This window comes from Protopterus annectens, chromosome 7.part0 (assembly GCF_019279795.1).
Source record: "Protopterus annectens isolate FY-2018-M chromosome 7.part0, PAN1.0, whole genome shotgun sequence".
Taxonomy (NCBI): Eukaryota; Metazoa; Chordata; order Ceratodontiformes; family Protopteridae; genus Protopterus; species Protopterus annectens.
This window is the reverse complement of record NC_056739.1, coordinates 863214432-863239643: the sequence shown is the minus strand read 5'-3', so window position 1 is coordinate 863239643 and position 25212 is coordinate 863214432. Positions and strand designations below refer to the sequence as shown.

The following is a 25212-nucleotide window of genomic DNA, read 5'->3' as shown; positions in this document are numbered from 1 at the left end:
TCTAGATCTGTATGAAACAAGGACTTAACACCCTCCACTTTCAAAAGGAGAGTCCATCCAGAGTTCAGGTGTCCCTGTGTAACTTCAACTGAGGCAAAGGGCAGGTAACCAGTGATTCCATAAGTCACTGCACCAGTCAGGGAAAAAAAACGCATTTGCATAAAAATTAACAAAACTCCTAAAGGTTGACATTGCAAAGATCAACACATCATAAATTAAAAAACAAAGTCAAAAGCTCATTGTATATGCTCTGAACATAACCTTTGAGCATGTAAAGTTTAAATCCCCCTGCTAATTATACATTAACACAGAGATCGCATAAATTCCAAATTCTGGGGATTAATAATCTCACACACCTGTCGACCATACCAAACTATTCTGACAAAACAGATGTCAACATTTGGGAGTTTTGCTTATTGTAAGCACTCCTATATATCACACACACACACACACACACACACACACACACACACACACACACACACACACACACACACACAAATGTACAGCAGATATAAAAAGTTTACACACCCCTATTAAAATGCCAGTTTTTTGTGATATAAAAAAATGAGATCACAATAAAGCATTTCAAAACTTTCCCCACCTTTAATGTGACCTTAACCTGTACAATTTAATTGAGAAACAAACAAATCTGTTAGGGGGAAAATATAAAAATATACAATACACTGGTTGCATAAAAGTGTGCACACCCTTAAACTAATACTTTGTTGTGTGTGCACAACCTTAAACTAATACTTTGTTGAAGCACCTTTTGATTTAATTACAGCATTCAGTCTTCTTGAATAGGAGTCTATCAGCATGGCACATCTTGACTTAGCAATATTTGTCCAGTCTTCTTTACAAAAGCACTCAAAATCTGTCAGAATGTGAAGGCATCTCTTGTGCACAGCCCTCTTCAGGTCACCCCACAGATTTTCTATTGGATTTAGGTCTGGGCTCTGGGTGGGCCATTCCAAAACTTCAATTTTCTTCTAGTGAAGCCATTTTTTTGTTGATTTGGGTGTATGCTTGGGGTCGCTGAGATGTTGAAAGATGAAATTCCTCTTCATCTTCAGCTTTCTAGCAGATGCCTGAAGGCTTTGGGTCAAAAGTGAGTGGTACTTGGAACTGTTCATAATTCCCTCCACCTTGACTAAAGCCCCAGTTCTAGCTGAAGAAAACCCCCCCCCAAAGCATGATACTGCCACCACCATGCTTCACCGTGGGGAGTGTGGTCTTTTGGTGATGCAAAGTGTTGTTTTTGTGCCAAACATACCTTTTGGAATTGCGGCCAAAAAGTTCAACCTTGGTCTCATCAGACCATAACATTTTCCCACATGCTTTTGGGAGACTATGTACTGTTTTGCAAATTTTAGCCGGGCCTGGATGTTTTTCTCTGTAAGAAAATGCTTCAGTCTTGCAACCCTACCCCATAGTCCAGTCACATGTAGTACACAACCAGTACTAGCCAGAAATTCCTGCAGCTCCTTCAGTGCTGCTGTAGGTCTCTTGGCAGCCTCCCTGACCAGTTTTCATCTTGTCTTTTTATCAATTTTGGAGAGATGTCCAATTCTTTGCAACATCACTGTTGTCCCATATTTTCTCCACTTTTTGATGACTGTCTTCACTGTGTTCCATGGTACATCCAATGCTGTGGAATTTTTTTTGTACCCTTCTCCGGATACCTATCAGCAATGAGATCCCTTTGATGCTTTGTAAGCTCTCTGCGAACCATGGCTTTTGCTGTAGCAGGGAACTGAGTAAATGTCAGAAAAATCCTACTAGGACAGCTGAACTTTATTTGGGGTTAATCAGAGTCTCTAAATTGATGGCAGGTATGTACCCAAGAAGACTGAATGCTGTAATTAAATCAAAAGGTGCTTCAAGAAAGTATTAGATTAAGGGTGTACCCACTTAAGCAATCAGCGTATTGTACGTTCTTTATTTTTTTATATTTTTCCCCTAACAGATTTGTTTTTCCATTGAATTGTACAGGTTATAGATCACATTAAAGGTGGGAAAAGTTTTGAAATGCTTTATTGCGGTCTCATTTTTTAATATCAGAAAATCTTGGCATTTTAACAGGGGTCTGTAAACTTTTTATATCCACTGTGTGTGTGTGTGTGTGTGTGTGTGTGTGTGTGTGTGTGCGCACGCATGTGTATATATATAGATATATATATATATATATATATATATACACACACACGTTTGATACATACAGGCATGTTTCATTATATAGCAAATGCAACATGTGGTCATCAAATACATGAAAGTTCTTACTGGTTTTAAGATACAATCTTTAGGATCTTTTGGTACAACACAAAATGAGAATTGCATTGATTTATTTGGTCATTATCTACTGTGCAGATGAACAGAAAAGATCTGTGGAGAAGATATAAATCGACATTTGTTTTGATGCATGATATTCTTAAGCAAGCTTTAAAATAAAAGCCAACAAAATTAGCTCCTTACATAAACGTCTAAAACACCTGAAAACAGCCACATCAATTGTACTGCCTCATACTACAACTTGCTGAAATAGTCAGCATACTGTGTCCATTTGATGCACAAATATACAACGTTGCAAAGTTTTGCAATTCTGCTGTCCCTAGTTAACAAGTTTGTTACATACAGCTGCAGTTTCAAACAGAACTCAATATAAGCTTTGTTTTTTGCAAACATATCCTTATAATATACAAATAGACACTGAAATGTCAGTCATCCACTGATCACACTACATTATCGGTAACTACAGCAGTACTTTTCAGGCAGTTAATCTCATCTCACTCAAAATCTCTCCAAGTTAATTTCTGTTAGGTTTTGACTGTTCAACTGCATTTCACACATTATGCCATTTTAAGGGCAATTTTTGATGCAGAGTTTTTACGGAAATGTGGTAGGAAATCATAGTGCGTTAACATGAAAAAGAATTTGTGGTCCATCTGTGTAACACATAAGATATAAAAAGCTGTGGTCTACAACTGGCAATCAAACCACATACACAGCCTAAAAACTTTATTTTTCATTTATTTTCCACAGAGGCTAATCACACTGATGGATGAACATTTTAAAATTCATTACCTTCACTTTCCTTTAAATCTGTGATCCTTCGAAATATGGCCTTTATACCAGGTATAACTTGGTCATACTGGTGCAGGACATCTAAACAATGCTCCGTAAAATTCTTATCTTTCTGTGAAAGGCAGTGCAGTAGTAAGACTGTGTCCTGCAGAAACTGAACTGCTGAATGCCCCAACGAACTCAGATTTCTTTCACATTTTCTTACATTCAGCCAGTGCCGATGTAACATGACTGTCACTGTTTTAACAACCTAGAGAACAGAAGAAAACACAATCATGTTAGATTCATAAGCATAGGCTATAAGAAGGAGCAGACCATTTAGGCTTAAAAATTAAACAATTTAGCATTCCTCTGGTATAAGACAGCAAATGTCAATGGATACGAATAGGATAACTTCAAAGGAACTTAATGTTAGCTGCAGATTCTGGAGAAGATCAAGTCAGTACATCACACAAGCCTCCACAAAGGATATGCTAACAAAGCAAGGAGCTCAAGCTTCAGTCATTCAAACCACTGTCAACAAAATATAAGGTGCTAGGATGATAAAAAAATTGTTGAGCCTTCTCAGTTTTTTTTTTCATATACAGTGTATACTAAACGAAACACCGCAGGAAATTCAAACTCTAAGGTCCATCACCTGACTCCTGTTATCAGAAAGCAAAGAATTCTGCCTACTACCTCCCATGATAAACCCCTGCAAAAATTTCCCCATCAGTGTATACTAAACGAAATACCATGGGAAATTCAAACTCTAAGGTCCATCATCTGACTCCTGCTATTGGAAAGCAAAGAATTCTGTCTGCTACCTCCCCTGATAAATCCTTGCAAAAATTTCCCCATCAGTGTATACTAAACGAAACACCATGGGAAATTCAAACTCTAAGGTCCATCACCTGATTCCTGTTATCGAAAAGCAAATAATTCTGCCTGCTACCTCCCATGATAAATCCCTGCAAAAATGTTTTTTTTTTTTACAGCCTAAACAGCTAACTTTTGTTTAAATATAAAATCTGCTATCTGTGGTATGCACACTAGCCGGCCGCTAGGTACCTGCCTAAGTTGCCCAGCTTTCAGTCCCTACTATACCCGGACTAGCTATTTTACTTCCAGTTTTTGTACAGCTGAATTCTGATATAACCCCTGCTAATGACAAAATAACTGAGGTAACAGGCTCTAACAAGTGTATGAAACTAACATTTACCTGTCTGTTACTACCCAATTGATAGTTTTTTGTTTAACTTAACTACAACCTTGTGATCTGTACTACCTGAAAACCCCCTCCCCCCTTGCATTCGTCACAACAGAGGCATTATAGGGTTGATATCTGCCCTGGCACCATTTGCAAAATTGTTGGCATCCTTCTAGCAAGGTTCTGGTCTCCCAGTAGTGTGCATACCACGTAGGTTCTGTATTTCTAACCTGTTTGCTGTGTTATTAGCGTATAGCTTGGGTAAAGTTGTGCAGTGTTCATTTAGTTCCATTAAGAAGGAGCTTTTATTTAAGGTGTTATTCAAAAAGTATGAAACTCTGACACAGTTACTTAATACAACGCTGCTATGTAATTTATGGATGTATGTAAAACGAAAACCATATCATTATCATTGGGGACAACACAACTGTAAATATCAGTAAAGACAGTATAACACATTTTCCTGACGTTTCATTATTGAGACTGTTCCTGCTGTTTCATTATTGAGACTGCTGAATAACAAGTAACACTGTGCCTGTTGCGCTGTTAAGGGTGAAAAACACAAGTGCATGCTGTAAACGCTTGAGGGAACTATGTTGTTATCCTGGCCACTCTAAAGTTTTTATTTCCAGCTGTTGTTTTTTTTCAATATTTGTGACCAATGAATAATGAGCATTACTATGATGGTATGCAGTTATCGGTGAAAAACATATGTGCTTGCTGTAAATACTTACAGAAACTGTGAAGTTACACTTGCCATTTTAAGGTTTAATATTTACTTAACTAATGCTGGTCTGCCCCTTATGGGGTTTATAGTGAGTTTTACTAATTAAGACTGCAATACTATACTAGAATCATTTGGAGAAACATTGCTGTACTGCTGCTTATGGGTTTTATATTGTTTTATGGTAATTGGAATAATAACCTAGGAAACTGTACTAAGCCCAACTCTTGCACATCCTTACTCTCTCCTACTCATCTCCTCACTACCTCTCCTACACCCATCAATAATTTCTGACCTCCCTATCTGCTATAAATTCTCTATCTATACTATTAAATAACTAATAATACTATTCTCTCTCCGTTTTTCAGTTCCCCATCAGTGTATACTAAACAAAACACCATGGGAAATTCAAACTCTAAGGTCCATCACCTGACTCCTGTTATAGGAAAGCAAAGAATTCTATCTGCTACCTTCCATGATAAATCCCTACAAAATGTATGTTTTTACAGCCTAAACAGCTAACATTTGTTTAAATATAAAATCTGTTATCTGTGGTATGGACAACAGCCAGTCGCTAGGTACCTGCCTAAGTTGCCCAGCTTTCAGTCCCTACCATACCTGGGCTAGCTATTTTACTTCCAGTATTTGGACCTCTGCTAATGACAAAATAACGGAGGTAACAGGCTCTAACAAGTCTATGAAACTAACAAACACTTACCCGTCTGTTACTACCCAACTGATAGTTTTTTTGTTTGACTTAACCCCAGCCTCGTGATCTTAACCCGCTCCGTTCGCCCTGTCTATGCTCGGGCTCACTCCGCTTACCTACCCCCAATTCCCATCCACCCCATCACATTAACGTATACTTACCATAGCCACACCCACCTACCAATCCCATTCTCACACACACACACACACACACACACACACACACACACACACACACACACACACACACACACACACACACACACACACACACACACACCAATTAAACCACTAGAACTTCCTTTACTTAACCTATTGCATCCCATATAGCTGCATCCCTTCAATCTTTCACCCTCACCTCTAAATAAACTCACCCTCCAACAATGACAGTCTTGAAACAAACCCTTCTGCTTTCCACATCTAGCTTAGTGCTGCTCCTACTATACACCCTCTCAACATACCATGCTTTCCTACATAATATCACACATACTCCATGGCATACCTCCATCTATCAAGCACCTAATTACTCATTTCAATTTCTAGTAGCCTTAGCCCTCCTCGACACCACTGTCAATGACTATTATACCCTCAGAGTGCTCCCACATCAAGCTACATCCCAAAATACACAAACTTGCTAAGCTCCTAAATAAGGTGTCCAAACTCTATCACTACATGTCCAAACTAAGTCTAGCAGGAGATATTCACCCCAATCCTGATCCCACCAACACTCAGTCTCCACTACCCCTTCCACCCCAACCAAACCTACAATACATTCACCAAAGAAACAAATCATCCCTTCTCCCACTCAACATTAATGTAAGAAGCATTACAAACAAAGCTCAATCTTCATGCTTTACTATTCCATTGCTCCCCAGATACAGTAACAGAAACCTGCCTAAAACCTCATACTTATAATAATGAAATCACACTCCCAGGCTGCAACATCCTGCGTAAAGACAGGTTAAATAAAAAAGGGGGAGGAGTAGCCATCTTATACAAAAAACACCTCTCACTACAACTCCATGACTCCTCTATCCCAAAGTCAGATAAAGCAGAGATTATTATTGCCAAATTAAATCTCAACTCTGGCAAAAACCTTAACATTATAGGGGGAATACACACCACCTGGTAACAATGGTTATACTGTTGAAAACCTATTGCAGTGGTACTCCACTCATCTCCCCCAAAAGACCATCATCATGGGAGACTTCAACACTGGCTGGCTCCTCACAAAGTCCTACTATTCACATGAACCTTTATGGGTTCACCAAACCATTACAGCTCCCACTCGAACCGACAAGGTCTCTAAGCATGTGCCCATACTACACTGGATTCTAGTAAACTCACCCAACCTAGTATTTCACTCAGGCCATTTCCCTGACAATCTGAGTGACCACAGCTATACTTTTCTGCTTCAAAATTGTATCCATCCAACACACCAAACTACCTACCGTACAATCAGATATAAAAAAAAGTTTAATCCTGACAACTTTATCTCTGCTCTAAAGAACTGCCACTGGGAACATCTCAAACACCCTTAGATGAGGCTGTCCACTCTTCTAATAAATACCTTTCTCGATATCCTCAACTCCCATGCACCACCTAGAAATGTTAGAGTCAAGGCCAAATATGTACTCTGGCTATTCAAAGAAACCAGATTGCTAATTAAAGCCAGAGATAAAGCCTGGTCACTGTTCCAAAACAATAAAACCAGTACCAATAAACAAAACTTCCATGAACTTCAAAATAAAGCCAAGAAAAATTAAAAACGACAAATCCAAACACTACCTAAATATCTAAACCAAGCATCAGAAAAATCCTCAAAAATTCTGGGCCACAGTCAAAAACCTATTACAACCAGGAAATAGCACTACTCCCACGGCTCAAACTAACAGCAATGAAAAGATAGCTACCCAATTCAATAACTTCTTTACAGAATCCATTCAAACTATAGCCAACAACCAATCTAAGACCAACCATACCCCCCGAAACAATCTATAGTACACCCTCACAAGACACCTCCAGCCAATTCAAACTACATCTGCTGTCTACCAACATCAAAAAAACTTCTAATAAAACTCAAACCTACAACATTAGATGCAGATAACTTTCCCACAAACTATCTCAAAATCACAGCAGATGCCATCTCCTAACCCATAGCCATACTCATAAATAGATCTATAACTGAAGCGTGTGTGCCCTCTATCTGGAAAAAATCTCATACTACCCCTTCACAAAGGCGGCACCTCATATGAACTTACAAACTACCACCCCATTGCCATTCTTTCACCCCTATCCAAGATCCTAGAAAGAATAATTCGCTCTCAGCTCATGAAACACCTTACCTCACAAAACCTGCTATCTAATATTCAACATGGTTTTCACCCTTCACACAGTACAACTGCCCTACTTGACCTTCACTAACAAAGTTAACCAACATAGAAACAACTCCCAATTTGTATCAGCCTTATTCCTTGACCTGTCAAAAGCCTTTGACATGTTCAACCATAACAAACTCATGAATGTCCTTTCCTCCTTCAACATTAACATCACAACTATTAATTGGTTTCAGAGCTACCTATCAGATAGGCAACAATCCATCTCTCACCTTCTCCCAGTCACCATAGGAGTCTCTCAAAGCTCCATCCTTGGATCCCTCCTATTCTCCCTCTTTACCAACCAACTACACTCTGCAACTCCTCATGCCACCTTAATTCAATATGCAGATGACGCAAACCTGATCTGCTCAGCCCCCTCCCTCAAAATACTCCAAACCATCACCCAAAACGCCTTATCTGTGGAAACCTGGCTAACCAATTCCCAGCTGATACTTAACCCAAACAAAACTAACCTCTTACTCTTCTGCTCCACTAAGAATGCATCCCCCCAACTTTCAACATTTACTCCAAAAACAATATCATAACTCCAGCTGCCCATACCAAGCTACTTGGAGTAGTAATTGACAACAATCTGAAATGTGACCACCATATAGATCAAACCATCAAAACAGTCCACAAGAAACTAGGCCTCCTATATAGACACACCCAGTTTCTCACAAATGCTACAAGAATTACCATTGCAAAACCTACCTACTATCTACACTCCTATACTCATCCCCTATATCCTAACCAACCTTCGGAAATCAGACCTTACCAAACTTGAAGCCTGCTACAATAAAATAGCAATATTTGCTACAAAATCGCCATACTGGTCACATCATTGCTTATCCCTCAGACAACTAGATTGGCTTGAACTCCCACAACTCCTTCACCACAATCAGTTATACCTAGCCCACAGCATTCTCCACCACCCTAACAAAACACCAGCCCTCAAAGATCTAATCCAGCCATACTCTGCTCCTAGATCCCTTCTATCCAACAGTAAACACCAACTACAAGTTGCAAAAGCTAAAAACTCAGCTGGAGAAGGCCTTTTCTCCAACTATACTCCTAAACTGTGGAACACCCTACCTACTTCTCTAGTAAGCATTACCTCACCAAAACAATTCAAAACATTCCTAAAAAAAATCACCTAGCAAGCTCCTGGCTCTGCCCCTGCATTCCCCCAGGACAAACCACTCCCAAATACTAACTCTGTTTCAAATCCCTCTCCTACCTCATTTTCTAAACATTCTGCATATCTGAGTATGACCTTCTCTACACTATGTTAGAGAGCTTACCTCATGATAACAACTAAAAACATATGAATAGTTTGATGTAAATTGTTCAGCTTTTTACAACTGATATGCTACCAAATGTTTTGTAATATGCTACCAAATGTTTTGTAATATGATGTATTGTATTCTACTTGTCTGATGTATTGTAAAATACTTGTCTGAATTCCTTCTATGTTATTATATGACTTGGAGCTCATCTCCCTGGGCCTCTACTGAAAAAGGACACATGTCCAGTTGGACTTTCCTGGTAAACAAATGTAAAATAAAATATGTTCGATGCCTCCTGATTAAAAAGGGTAGTCTGAAAGGAAAAACAGATCTGCTCTACCAACCACACCACTATCATGTATCTGTTTGTTTATTTAATGCTTTGCTGCCTGGGTTAGTTAGTATTCACGGTAGACCTAAGGTGCATTCGTACCAATTAGGAGAAATTTGGCTAGGGCTCTGGATGGTTGCCACTGTTGAGGTGACACCTCAACCCTATGTGCAAAAATGGGAAAATAGGGTTGTGGAAAGATGGATGGATTGCGGAACCTCCCCCTACTCTTTCACTTAGTGCAGTGGGGTTTTCACATTCATCTCAGCTTCCAGCAGCTCAGGCAGATAGGGTCACTATTGTAGAATTAATCCAAATACTTGGAATGGGAACAGAACCCACAGCCTTCTGATCTTCCAGACTAAAGGCATGCGGAGCTGAGACTGTATAACCTGTTCTTTTTATCTGTAGATCTGCTCTGTATATTTTTTTCTCATGTATATTTTTTTTAAGGTGGGGATGGGGTCTTGGGCAACACATCACATAAATGAAATTGGCCCCAAGCATAAAACAAAGTCATGTATAGGCAAGCAAGGCCATACAAAAAGCATTCCTATCAAACATGTGGTTCCTCAAGGATATGCTGCCTCTCTAGTACTAAACACTAGTTAAATCAGTAAGCTCAACACCATCACTCGTACGAAATGAGAGCATGTTTTGCATGTGTCATAACGAACATCGAGAAAGTGTGAATGGTACTTGCAGCAATGGCTCAAACCACAGCCAAGAAGGTATTGAGACTGCTACATATTTTCCTTAACATGCTTTCAGCTGATCAGTATTCCACCATTAAGCCATGTTTAAAACTGTGCAGTTCATTTTCTCTGGGACAAAAATGATACACAATTATTATTTTCAAACGAGCAATGAGGAAACTTCTCTGTGTGGAACAACTAAGATTCCCTACAGTTTTTTAGAGTCCAAGCACCTAATAAAAACATATTGTGAATATCCAATCTAACAGGTGGTATAAATACTATCTTTAAAACTTTCCAAAGTATAAATCCAAAACAAAAAGCGAGAAGGTCACACATCAGTAAAAACTAAATGAAAACTCCAGCCAAGCTAGAACTTCCACTGAGTGACCTCTCAAACCTCTTGTATCACAGGCACATGGGACATATGCAAATGACCCTTATGAACATCAGGTGTTTCAGCTTTATGGCGATTCTGAATGCCCATGACTTATTTCTTAAGTCGTTTCAATGGACTATATCAGGTCAATAAAGCCAAACCCCACTAGCTGTGGATATCCATAGCTAGTGAGGTTTGGCTTTATTGGCCAGAATAAGTCATGGGCATTCAGAATTGCCATATAGCTGAAAGAGCTAATGTTCATAAGGGTAATTTGTATATATCCTATGTGACTCTGATACAAGCGGTTTGAGAGGTCATTCAGTGAAAGTATAAATCCACTAATGAAAGTAGGGAAGCACAAGCTAATTCAAGTTGAATCTTCTTCATTAAAAACACACAGACAAGTGATCCAAATAGTAGTTGAAAAAACAGATTAACAGTTAACTAACCCGTTATTTATTACTTTCTGGATCAAATACATATGGATCTTGGGGATATGTAAAGCAATGAACAAATTAATTCTGCAAAATAAAACCATTCATGGACTGATTCAAAGTAACACTCAACAAGGAATGTGCAGAAATATTAAAAACAAGTAATTAAGAGGGTTTACTACACAAAAATCCTCTAAGCAGAAATATTGAAAACTAAATAAGAATTGTGAACTCAACTTCTGAGTTCTGCTAAGAATGAAAAAAAAATTCAAAAGCTAAACACTGAAAGGACCCCAGTATAAAGTAGAACACTATTTATTTATTTTACATTTGTTATCTGGAACAGTCCAACTGGGTGTGAGCCCATTTTCAGTGGAGGCCTGGGAAGAAAAGCTCCAGAAATACAATTTACATAGCTATTAATATAAAAAGTATACATACATTGATGTGAAAAGAAAAATACAACTGTACAATTGGCATCTAGATACAGCAATAACAATTATGAGAATAATCAATAGTACAATGAAAAATAGACATCATAAAAATTTTGTTGATGGAGGCAAGAATGTTTTCTATTACATAGATGTTAAGAGAAAGATTAACTTTGTATAAATAGAGAAAGAGGAGGAAGGGAATACATAAGAAATGAAAGTATAGATTCACAGGTTAGATAAGAAGATGTATAAGGGGAGATTAGCCAGGGCTGATACAGGAGGAAATCCATTTGCTATAGAGATAGTCTTTGAGGTGTTTCTTACATTGAGTTTTGTCTGTAATGCTTACAACGCTTTGGGGAATTTTGTTCCAAATTTTTGAAATGCAGTGGGAATAGAGGGAGTCTCCAGCCTTGTTTTTGCTTTTGGAGACTTGCAGTCGGAGCTGGCGAGTAGTTGGATATGGTTGGAGAAGTTGTTGTAAGCCAGGGATTTTGTTTGGGTGGTATACTAAGTTGTGGGTAAAAAGGAGTTTGGTATAGATCAGATGTTGGGGAAGTTCTAACCACTTTAATTGTTATAAGGAACAATGGTGCAACCTGTGTTGGGAGCTGGTGGAAAATTTGGCTATTTTGTTATAGCAAGATTCAAGTTTGAAAAGTGCAGTTTTGCTAAGTGTGGTAAAGACAGAAGCATAGGACAGAGTAGATAGGAGGTGACTTCTGGAGATATCTAATCTAGCTTGGTTAGTAAGAAATGTCTTAATGCGGTAAAAAGAGCCAAGTCTGATATGTGTTTTTTTGATGGATTGAGATATGTGAATATCAAATTTTAGTTTATCAATGATAACACCTAGTAGCTTAGTTTGAGTGTTGGCATTTGTGTGTGTGTTGTTAGAGGAATTATGTGGAAAGAGGTAGGAGGTATGGATGATTTGGTGGGAAGCATAAGCGTGGTTTTGCTAGGGTTCAAAATAAGATTAGATTTGTTTAGCCAAGATTCAACTTGTAGAAAGGATTTTTGTATGATTTCCTGTAGCTGTGAAAAGGAGGATGCATTACATATAAGGGTCGGATCATCTACATATTGAATAACTGAGGCTAGAGGGGTAGATTTATGTAATTGGTGAAAATATTAAAAAGGAGGGGTCCTAATATGGAACCTTGTGGGACCCCAATATTAACAGGGAGTAGAGATGGGAGTTCTTGTTTCCACCTGACAGCTTGTTGGCGTTTAGTTGGGTAACTATGGAACCATGACACGGTAGAGTGACTGATGTTCAAAGTGCCTAGTTCTGACAATAATTTCTGATGTTAAACTGTGTCAAAGGCCTTAGATCAAGAAATATGCAGAAACAAGTTTGTTTTGGTTTCTGTAATGATTTATGGTATTAGTAAAACTTAGAAGGGCAGTTGTAGTGCTGTGGTGGGGGTGAAAACCATGTTCAGTATGGGACAGGAAGTTGTTTGAGAGGGGGTGATGTAGAAGTTGGGAGTGAATGCATTTCTCGAGTATTTTAGAGGGGTGAAAGGATAGCAAATGGTCTGTAGTTTGAGTTCTGTGGAGTTTCCACCTTTGTGCAAGGGAGTGATGTAGGAGATTTTCCAGAGAAGAGGGACGTATTTTTCAGTAACAGAGCGACTAATAAGGATTGATAGAGGATATGTGATAACTTTGACAGCTATTTTGAGAAAATCAGATGGTAGATTATCAGCAGCAAGGCTAGTAGGTTTGAGCTGTTTAAGAAGTTTTTATATTGTGTGAGATGGAACAGCTTGCAAGGAAACAGTACTAGTGAGAATTATTAATGGTTGAGACCTGTAGTGATGTGTTCTGATCACATACAATGACCGAGCATATAGAGTTTATGAAGAAGGAATTAAACTGTGCAGCTATGTTATCCATAGAGGGGGATGTAGTGGGTATTAGGTGTGGTAGTGTTGCCAGGTTGAAGTTTGTTAATGGTGAACCAAAATTTTTTGGGTTGTTTTGATGTTTTATATAATATTACTATTTAATAGGGTCCAAATGGGCTTTGGCTGTTTTTGTAGTAAAATGAAGACAAGCATTGTCTAGATGACAGACAACTGTAACAAGTAAGGCAAAAACAACCTATTTGGATCCAGTTTTGAAGGTCTAATTAAAAAATGTACTTCAAAATTCCAGAAATTGGGATTCTTTCACATGTTTGCTCCTGTCAGACACCTTAGACTAGACTTGTGTTTTCTCACAGGACAGGCTTCCCAGGCAAGTACTAAAGCTTCTGTAGGGACTTCCAGATGGGAAGAGAGAACCACACCAGGCACTTGGTTGAGTAAATATTGGTCTGATCACCCAAAGGAATTTCTTCATGAAGGACAATTCCATCAAAAGACAGGAACTGGGAAGTTCCGGGGGTGGCAGTGTTGTGCTCAGACTAACAAGGTACCACTGAATAAATATTCCACATGTAGAGTCTGGCCAAAGATATTATCTGAAGGGTTGATACCATGTACCCCAAGGCTTTCAGCATCCCTCTTGTTCAGGTCAAGTCTAAAGGAAGAAGAGACCGCAAAGTAAGAAATCAGAAGTTGTATTTTGTCCTATGGAAGGAATGCCATCATGCAAACAGTATTTAGATGTTATCCTAAATCTTGTAAAGGCTGAAAGATCAATTTCTTAAAAGTTCAGAATGAAACCTAGGTGAAGAAATAGATCCACAGTGACCTGAACATCTTGTACAAGTTTGCCCTTTGAAGGAACTTTGAGAAGATTAGCTTATGTGGATGCCCTGTAGCCTGCATAATCCTATGACAGAGGCTAGACATTTGTGAATATACTTGGGAGCGGTAGAAAGACCAACGAGCAGAGCACAAAACAAAAAATGATATTCCAAAGCACAAAATCATGAGAATTTTCTGTGATTTGGATGACTGGGAGGATAAAAAGATACCATCCTTTAGGTCCAAGGAAACAAGGTAACTTGGAAGTTTTGAGGAAGTATCACAGGCAGATGAAATAAGAGAACATTCTTAATTCTGGAATTATTAAAAAGATGTTCAGGATTGACGAGTCCAAAATGGGTCTCCAAGTACCTTTTTTTCTTCGAATAAGGAAGAGTTAAATAAAACCCCAGTACTTTTTGGGAGCAAGGGATTAATTTTATAACTCCCAGATGGTACAGATCTTGTAGGACTAGCAAAACCAGGAACTTTTGGTTTGCCCGAACTTGAATAATTACAAATGGGAGAAAAGGAAGGTCCCAAGTTAGTCTGTAACCCTTCTGAACATATGCTGAGAATCCATTTGTCTGAAATTATCTGGTTCCAAAGAGGCAGGGACTGAGAAAGCTTCCCTGAAAGATTGGAGAGGCAGTGGCCGAGATATATGTGTGTGTGTGTGTGTGTGTGTGTGTGTGTGTGTGTGTGTGTGTGTGTGTGTGTGTGAGGGGTGATAGTCAAAAGTTTGAAGGCTAGGCACTTTAGGTTCTTTGAAACATATTTTCGTTTTTTCCTTTTTTTTTTTAACCTTTGTTTACAAAATATTTGGTCTTTGCAACAGAAGGGTCCTGCTTTTGAGAAGTAATTTCTTTGGAATTTTGGTAAAAGGGAGAGAAAATGTTGCTTAAAATTCCTCATAATTCTCCTTCTCTTTTGCAAGCTTTTGCAAATTTTAGCAGTTGCAGGGCCAAAAAGATGGTATCTGTCCAAGGAAGCATTAAGCAACTTAACCTTGACATCATTAGGCAAGGATTGCAAACAGGTTCATGGATAAGTACTAGGCTATCTGCAGTTGCAGACCATTTAAATCCTAGCCAATTTTCCTTTTTGTGCTTGAAATAACTGATCCCCTTTGGTTAGAATGATCTTACCCATCCCATGGTCGACAATTATTTATCACCCCTAGTAAGAATAACTGTGATCAACCATAGATAATTTGAGGGAATCCATGCACAGGATAAAGCATATAGGAGCTGCATATGTCAATTAGTAGTACGGGGGCAGTCCTGGGGTAAATTTTCTGTTTTCCATCCATAGATCTATGTTGTGCTACAAAATGGACAGGGATGAACTTTGTTTTATGTAAACAGGGACTCTGTTCCAGAGCAGGAGTATCCTCTGTGAGATATAACTGTCTCTCCAAACCATTTTGTTGATGTTGCACAAGTGGCTTAGATCCCTAGATAGAATATTTCTAATGCCATTTGACTTAAGTGCAGTAAATCCATCAGTAATGGGTCAAAGAATGCCTTGCATGCCAGACAAAGGTCACTACTTAAAATGTCTGTAGGATACAGTGTACAGTGACAGGGTTTTGAGTCAGTCCATGTAGGACATGTTGTTTAGGCCTTGTATCCTTTTAATAAGGTTATCTTTGTAGGCATTCCAGTTGCTGCATGTCTCTGGACAGAAACATGCTAAAGGGGGCATTATATTCAACGACTGGCCTAATGACAGATGAAAACTAGACACAATCTCTTTGTTTATAAGCTGTGCAATACAGAAGACCTTTTTCTATATCCCAATTATTCTCATTAGGGGTGATATACAACTATTGACCTTGGGATACATAAGGCCAATCTGCAACTAAATGGGATACAGTAGACTCCCTCTTATCTGGTCACTCTTTAATCGGCCTCCTGTTTATCTGTCCATCAAATTTCTGCCATAGCCCTAGCAAAGGACAACAGAGAAGAACACCACTTTCACCACCTCTGGGCTAAATAATGACAGACATTTGAGTTTTAGACTTCATATTGATTAGAAAAATGCATACCAACACAAATCCTGTTATTCTAGCTGATTTATAACCTATAAATGCTACTTCGTATGTATTTTCTGATTAACCAGCCATTCGTTTTATCCAGCCTAAGGTCTGGTCTCAGTGAGACCAGCTAAGAGGGAGTCTACTGTAGGTTATTTCAAGCACAAAAAGAGAAACTGACTAGGTTTACAATGGTCCACAACAGCAGCTAGCCTGCACTTACCTATGAACTTATGAACCTTGGAAAAGTTGCTGCAGGTGGGCTGTGAATCAAGAGTCAAAGAAACAGACAAGGAGGTGCCCTACAAAGCCTCAAGCACAGGTGGAATGGCGGAGGGATTAGGTACACCTATATTTAACAAGTCAAATACATCTCTTCTGGACATTAAAGACTTATTTACCCTCCTTGTGAAAACGCTGCATCATCTTTAAAATAGGGTTATCAAAAGACAATTCTTCTAGAGGGGAGTCATGAGAAAGGGCGTCTTCATCCTAGGACTCAAACCATGTAGGGGAGCAGATTTAGGAGGAGTAAAGATTCCATAGCAAAATCTGAATCTTCTTCCTCTTAAGACATGTTCATCTTCCACTTCTGAGGGCTCGATTTAGTACCATGAAAGCTTTGAATAGCCCATGAGAAAAATATCACTCCTGCTGTGGATCAAATGGAGAAGGGACAGGAAGAGAAGTATGACTAATTTTTTACTTCCTCTTTTAAAAAAGTAAATGGATAAATAATGTGAGGTATAGTAGAATCCTTATGTACTTCAAGTTATCTGGGGCTAAAATTGGGACATTCTGTGAAAGTCAGGACAGTTGAAAGGTATGCTCCTTGTGTGTCTGATGTGCCTTCCCAAAACAGCAAACCTGTCATTAGATGCACGGATGTGACTTTCAGACGACCCAAACATTAATACCACAGGCAGTCTGCTTAGGTCAGTTAAATCTTGGGCTACACCAACTATATATGCCAACTAACTAATGCAACTGAAATAGGATCTTCTTTATAATTCAAAGCCTCAAATCAAAGGCCTGAGTTTTAGGAAACAAAGCCATGATTTTGTTAAGGACTAGAGTTTTGTCTACACTAGCTGCTTCATATAAACCACTTTTAAAATGGTTCATGCTCCAACCCGACCCAAACCTCCGTGACTGGGAGGCGGGCAATATACTCTATCCTGTCTCAATGCAAGGTCTGGGCAGAGCAACAGGCTGATTCTACAAGATCTTGGGCAACTGTCTGTATAGGGAAGTGTCACCATTTGTAACTATTTTTTTTTTTGAGTCTTCCATTTTGCATCACTTCTATATTGCTTAGGATATTCTCACTTGGCTTTCTTTTCTTTTTTCCCCTATAGAGAAGAACAACATGATTCATGTTTTACAGTGGATTCACTCATCAAGGCAAAGATGGACATCCTTTCTCCCAAAGCCATGAGCTTACAAGGTTCAGTGAAGTCTCCACGTTTTCTAGCTTACCTTGAAGTTTTTCCTTGCAAAGCTGTACAACGCTGATACACAAACGTAGTGGCCTTCACAATGCAAATGCTATCATCCATGAGGAATGATACTGATGGCAACAGAGCAGGAAAAGGCTTTGGGGACCTTGATCAAACCTAAACCAGACCATTGGATGCAAACAGGGCAATGACAGCAGCAAAGAGAATATTGCGGTGTATCGACAAAGACAGACTCCTGAAGCAAAAATATCCATGGGATGGTGGGGAATGTATAGCACCAGAGACTAGAGAACAAAAATCTCTTCTCACCCGATACCAAAAGAGATGGGGGGGGGGGGTGGGCATGACACTGGTGCACAAGATCATATCAGGGATATATGAAGGGCTCATTTTGACCTGGAAGGATGGGGAAAGGGCTGGAGACTGTTGGGACTAACTATTCAAAGGATCACGGAGATCACTGAAAACATTTTCAGAGAGAGGACTGTAGACCTAAGGAATGAACTATTAGAATGACGGAATGGAGAAGAAATCAGGATAAGAAGGTTCATCCTGGTAAATAATAGGACTAATGCAAGTGTTAGGCAGCTCAGCATCTGAAACTTTTTCAGGCTACTAACTCCTTTCCTTTTGCCCAGAATGCTCTACAAAAGGACCTTAGACCTTCCACTAAAGATCAAAGTCAACCTACATGAAAGAAATTTATAAAACCATAAAAACAGTAATGAGCTCTACACTATGGCTACAAACTGAAAGGGGGAATGGTTGGTAGGTGGGTGGTGATGCTGATGAAGATGGATCTCTGAGCCAACAGCAAAAAAAAAAAAAAAAAAAAAAAAGACATTGGCAATAAGAAAAAAAGCAGTGTATTGCCATAATTCATTCCCATACTCTCACTCCTCATCTGAAATAGAAGTGAATTTGCTTACTTATAAACCAAACTACTGTCACACTTCCAGTGGGAAATGCCTATAGCACTTTGGATCAGTAAGTCCTGAAAAACATGCAGTGCATGAAGACTGCCCATATATCCAGGAAAATGATATACAAACTAGCCTCCAACCGGCACCATATACCTTGGACAGTTTTCTCCTTGAAAATTCAGCCCCCACCATTAGGCAAGGGCACCCACGGTGACTGCTATCATTGGAGTAGTAACTTGGAATGGGCTACCCAAGAGTTAGGTTTGAAGTATGATGCCAACAGTTGAGATGAATAAGTTTTAGAAGTCTTAGTATGTACAGACATGGCACTTGTTAATTGGAGCCACTGAAGAACTCTCAAGAGCAATCTGGTGAAAGGAACTATGTAAATTATGTCTGCTCCTGCCGTTAAACATAAGAATGATATTAAGTACAAGAATGCTGTCACTGTCTGACACTGAACAATTTGCGAGACCAAGGTTTGTAATGGAAGTATCCAGTATGGGGAAGGAAACCCTGCAAAACAGTGTGTCCAGGGTACATTCTACATAAAGTCAGAATTTAAGGGGGGTTCCAACTGGGACTTCAAAGTAAAGTCCAGGAACTGGAGAGAATGAGGAGAGACTCCCAAAGCAGATATTAACTTATTTCATGTTGCAGTGGCTAAAAATCAGTCATCCAGATAGAGAGATACATTTAACCAATGTTGAGATACATTTAACCAATGTTGCTGTCTAGCCTGCTGGAACCATGGGCACACATTTGGTGAATACCCTGGGGCATAAGTGAGACGAAATGGCAGAGTCCAGAATTGGTAATGACTGACTCATACCCAAAATTAAGATTTCTTGGGCTCCTCAGGAATTTTGATATAAAGGTAAGCATCTTAGAGGTCCAAAGAAAGCATCCAGTTCTCTTCCAAAAGAAGTGGAAGACAGTTTGCACCATGACTATCCAAAAAGCTACTTTGTGGATAAAATCAGTTAGGCTGCTAAAGTCTAATATGGGCCTGACAGACTATCATTTTGGTGTACCAAAAACGATGCAGTAATAAGTTAATCCTTTCTTGTCTGGAGAGACCTCCTCAATGGCTCTTTATGAGATACAATGCCTCTTTTTTATGCTGCACCCTTCTGATGGGGTGGGAAGATAGACGGCTTGGGGAGCAGTGTGGATGGGGAACTGTACAGCTTCTAGATGTCACTTTTCTTATTCACTTACCCTGCATGATAGCCAGACACACCTACAAGTAACTGCTCCAGAGTGGGGTAGTCAGGGAAGATCTCAAAGGTTTGCTGCTGCCTCCCAGAAGGCTAACTGTGTTATCCCAGCTGTTGCTGCCTGTTCCTACCCCTGTGCTTCAGACCCTTCTACAAAGTTTTTATGGTCACTTTGGTTCATTCCACATCACTGATTTTGTTCCTGCTGGCCACTTAAAAGCAAGAATATCAGATATGGGTTTTACAGCATCCCACAGAAATATGCATTGCAGATAACCAGCACCAGAAAGGGTTTTTCCTTCCTCTTACATATTCTCCACGTGCTTCAACATTTGGGTTGAAAAGGGCCACCCAAACAAGAATTAGTACAGGTCACCTTTGCTTCACTGGAAAAAACAGTAGGACAGCTAGGTGTGGAGGCACTCAAGCAGTAATGGCACATGCTGTTGCCATAGCTGCAGCAGTAGCTGAGCTGTAGGTCTCATGATGTTGCAGTAATAGTGGCTCAAAAGGTAGCAGAGTTGCCTCTGCAACTGAACAATTAGAAGGCTGTGGGTTCTATTCTCACTTCAGATGACTGGATTAATTTTCAAACTGCTGACACTGCAGAACAGCATTGAGGGTGCTGCACTCCTGTGTGTGTCACGTTCTGAAGAGGTGCTAAACAGAGGTCCCATCTGCTTGGACTGGTATAACTCGGGTGGATATAAAGATCCCACTGTATGTATCAGAAAGAGTAGGGGATCCTTTATTAAAACAATCATATTTACATTTTATACACATTTTACATTATATACACCATGTACAATATTTATGATAAACAATCTGTGCGTCACATCTTCCTTCTAAATTCTCTTCATCATATATAGATATATATAACTCTTAATTTTTGCTTTTTTGACCCCCCTCTAAATTCCATAACCAAAACCTTGTTTATTTTATTTATTTTTTTTATATCATGGCCAGATCTCATTTTTCATTAAACATAATTTCCTTTACTCTCTGGTTCCAAAGTGTAGAATAACAGATGTGTTTTACCTTTAAGAAGCATTTCTAAGACCTGAACGTGCAGTATAACTACAGATGCATGCTATCTTCAGTGCCATTTTGTGAGTACAGCCAGACAGAGTGTGAACATCTATGCATGAGACAGTTAATTTGTATTTATGTGTGTATAATAAAGCTGCTTGAAAAGAACCCACAATGCTCGTCTACTTCATCCTGACTAGACAAATGACATGGTGTCAGAACTGGGATTCCAGAGACTGCTATTCAGAGCCACGATGTGCAGAGTTAACAGTGAAGGCAAACTAAGTGAACCGAATGCAAAAAAGGGCCAGAAACTAACTAAAGGTAATGAAAACTTGCACAAAAGATTTTATAAAAAAGATAAAACGGAGCATTACAAGGGCACAAAATGCATTACTAAGAAACAAATAGCATGAAAACGTTTATTAAGCAAACAAAAAGTATAAGTTTATTAAACAAAATGTTCGAAATTAAGAGATTTGATGAAATGAGCATCAGAAAAGCACATAAAGGTTCAGAATTACCTCAGAATTGCAAAACGAACATGTTTAGAGTTAAAACAAGCACAAGAAATATACTGGGCATGAAAAGAGATTAAATGAGGAAAACAAATATAACAAAGGGCAAAAAAGGGCACATTAAGTACAAAATAAAGCAAGGCGACTGCACTTTTTGTGGCAAATTACTGTGTTTTGGCATAAACCTCTACTTCGTATTCACTGGAGCTCTGACTGGCATAAGAGTTATTCAAAGTATCTTACAGTGTGTAAAAGTGCTTACAGTGTGTGTTTATTACTGTGTATTTATTCTGAAGAGTTTGTTGTGTACAAGGTGCCACTATTTCGTAAAGTGCAATCAAATACAGCCATTTCGAAAAGTTTCTTGTGCTGGGTGCATCCACTCGCAGAGTGCACTATTACAGAGTGTTTCTTGCATTATACAGAGTTGTTCAGCAAAGTACCAGCATTTTGGGTAAATTTCAGTGTAATGTGTACTGTTAATTAGCAAAGTGCAATTACTTTGAAATGTTTCTTACTCTGAGTTTCTTCTGCCCAGTTTACTCGCACAGTGCAGTTATTTGAAATGCTTCTTACACTGATAAAGAGGTGATTTCAAGAGTATTACAGTGCCTGGGAAATTATTTTGCAAAGCTCAGTTATACACAGGCTTGTTGTGCTATTGAGCATAGTTACAAGTACTGGCATACATTTTCAGGCATATTTACATGCATATGTGTGTGTGTGTGCATACTGGCAAAAGTCTTCAATGAGATGTATTAATATGGCAGATGGCTTTTGCAAACCACTACCACTTGTATTTGATACGAATATTGTAGAGAACTGGAGAATATTTGAGAAAGAGTAAAGATGCACACACCAGGGCATTCATTTTGCTAAATCTAGCAGGGTCAGAGGCCATTGAAAAAGTGTGTTTATTTGTATATGCACCAGCAGTATATGAAGGTGAAGGGGAAAATCGTCATATTGCTGTGCAGGCTGAATCAAGGGAAGACCCCGAATGTCTGAAGTGCAAATTTAGAGAGATGTGCAACCCCCAGACCAATGTTACATTAAAGAGGCATTTGTTTTACACAAGGGATCAAAAGCAAGGAGAAACTTTTGCAGATTATATTACTGACCTGAGAAATAAAGCTAAAATGTGTAAGTTTGGTTACTTAAAAGATGAGTTAATAAAGGACAGGCTCATGTGTGGTATTAATGCTGCTGCTGTGAGAAAGACTTTGCTTAGTGACAGTGATTTAATGCTGAGCAAAGCTAGTGAGATTTGTCAAATTCATGAAGTTACAGAAAGGCACACAAATATGCTTGCAATTGACAACAGCATGGTTTCAGCAGGCTCCAGAGCAAATGCAGACAGTATGCAACATGTGGCAGGCAGAAACAGGCCTAAGCACATGGCATCTGCTGCCCCTGCGAGTTTTCCTAGGAGGTCCCACAACCTTCCAGCAAGTTCTAAGACTAGCTCAGTTAAAGGAGCATGTTCACTGCCATACAAGGGTGAATCAGCAAAAACCATGTCAAGGTTTACTGTTAACTGTCACAACTGTGAGTACCAACAATGAGTCTAAAAGAGAAAAGTGCTTTGGTCAGCAATGGCAGTGCCATAAATGTAAGATATGCAACCAATTTCAAAAATTTTGCAAATCAAGTAGGCCTCACGCTGTTATATAGAAGGGTCATTTGCAAAAACAAACTGATCAAGCTGAACTGCAACGGTCTGCTTTCTGTGTAGATGGTGCATCAGTAATTGGTGAAAAAGACTGATGCAATAGATTTATTGGAAAAGAATGAAGTATTTTGTATTGTCCAGATTAATGGTAAATCCACTGAGCTCAAAGTAGACACTGGTTCAAAGTGTAATGTTATGTCTGAAGATACTTTTGCTAAGGTGAAAGCTGGTGAACAACTAATGTGACCAATTGTGCAAAACGTGTTGCTTATGGAGGTGAAGAAATTCAAACTAAAGGTTCAGTAGTTCTTCCATGTTATGTGGCCAAAAAATGTTATAGCTTATTATTCTATGCAGTTCAAAGACCTGTGCAGTCATTACTGGGTCTCGGAGACAGTTTGAGAATGAATCTGCTTTCTTTTACCCAAGAAGTTAATCAAATAAGCACATGTACCAGTTCCAGCTTCACTAACACTATTTTTTCGGAGTATACTGATGTTTTTGATGACTAGCCGGGCAAACTTCCAGTTGTGTATTCTATGAAGTTAGACCCAGAGATCAGTCCAGTGGTCACACCAGCAAGAAAAGTTCTGATAGCTATGCAGCATAAAGTCAAAGCTCAGTTGGACAGAATGGTGCACCAAGGTGTAATTTTGTCCAGTTACAGAACCTACCGAACGGTGTTTGTTCATGGTAGCAGCTCACAAAAAAGGCTCAGATGAAATCAGAATATGCACTGACCCAAGAGATTTGAACAAAGCATTAAAAAGACCACATCATCCTACACGTACAGTCGAAGAAGTCGCAGCTCTAATACCAGATGCCACTTTTTTCTGTTTTAGATGCAAAAAGTTCATTTTTTGGCAAGTGATGTTTCATCGCAAATCTTCAATACTGACTACATTCAGTACCCCATTTGGAAGATACAGATTTCTTAGGATGCCATTTGGAATAAATTCTGCAAGTGAAGCCTTTCAGCATGCAATGGAGCAAATTTTTTCAGGTTATCCCTGGGGCATAATAGATGATTTGTTAGTCGGAGGCGATGGTGAAGCAGCGCATGACAGAAATCTTGACAGAGTTCTAGACAGAGCACGTGAACTGAACTTAAAGCTCAGTCCTCTAAAGTGCAAATTCAGACTACCAGAAGTTACATATGTAGGTCCAGATCGCCCAGAAATACAACTGAACAGCTTGACATGGAAAATATTGACTTTAATGTCATGGAAGTGCTTAATTTTTCTACCACAAGACTTCATGAGCTAAGAGATCATACAAAGACTGATCCAATTTTGCAAAAGCTCAAGCACTACATTAATGTTGGATGGCCGTCAAAGCGATCTAGTGTACCACCTGAAGTGCAACCCTATTTTCCTTATAGAGATGAGATGTTGATGGAAGATGGTATTATTTTCAAAGGTCCTAAAATTGTTGTTTCTTCTTCCTTACAACAAAGATACATCCAGATTTTACATTGTGGTTACCCAAGTTTCGAAACTACCAAAAGAAGGGCGAGAGGAGGAGTATTTTGGACATCTCTAGCAAAAGACATTGATACAGTACTTTCTTCTTGTTCAGTATGTAATAGTATTAAACGACATTTGCAAAAAAAAAAAAAAAAACCCACTTCAGCTAAGTCAAGGTCCTGAACTACCTTGGTCAACCGTAGCCACTGACAAATTCAAGTGGAACAATCAACATTACTTAGTACTGGGAGACTCTTACTCAAACTGGTTTGAGATCGATTTACTACCTAACCTAACTTCCACTACTGTTACTACCAAACTGAAATGTCATTTCTCAGTCCATGGAAGTCCATAAAAGCTCATCTCTGACAATGGTACCCAATTTACCAGTCAGTTGTTTTAGAAATTTGCAAGAGAATAGGACTTTGAACATGTTACTAGTAGTCCAAAATATCCGGTCAAATGGACTAGCTGAACGTGCAATACAGAGTGCCAAGCAACTACATGAGAAGTCAGAGCATGACAATATTGATGTC

At 39.0% G+C, this 25212-nt stretch overlaps 1 protein-coding gene across 2 annotated transcripts in view; it reads right to left on the bottom strand.

Moving 5' to 3' along the window:
* Positions 1-25212, bottom strand: part of LOC122806743 (ATR interacting protein) — a 1230392-nt gene that overhangs the window by 58313 nt on the left and 1146867 nt on the right. For both annotated transcript variants that reach the window (XM_044077416.1, XM_044077417.1), the window contains exon 13: positions 3085-3334. In XM_044077416.1, coding sequence (XP_043933351.1) covers positions 3085-3334 — 250 coding nt within the window. The remainder of the gene's footprint in view (positions 1-3084; positions 3335-25212) is intronic.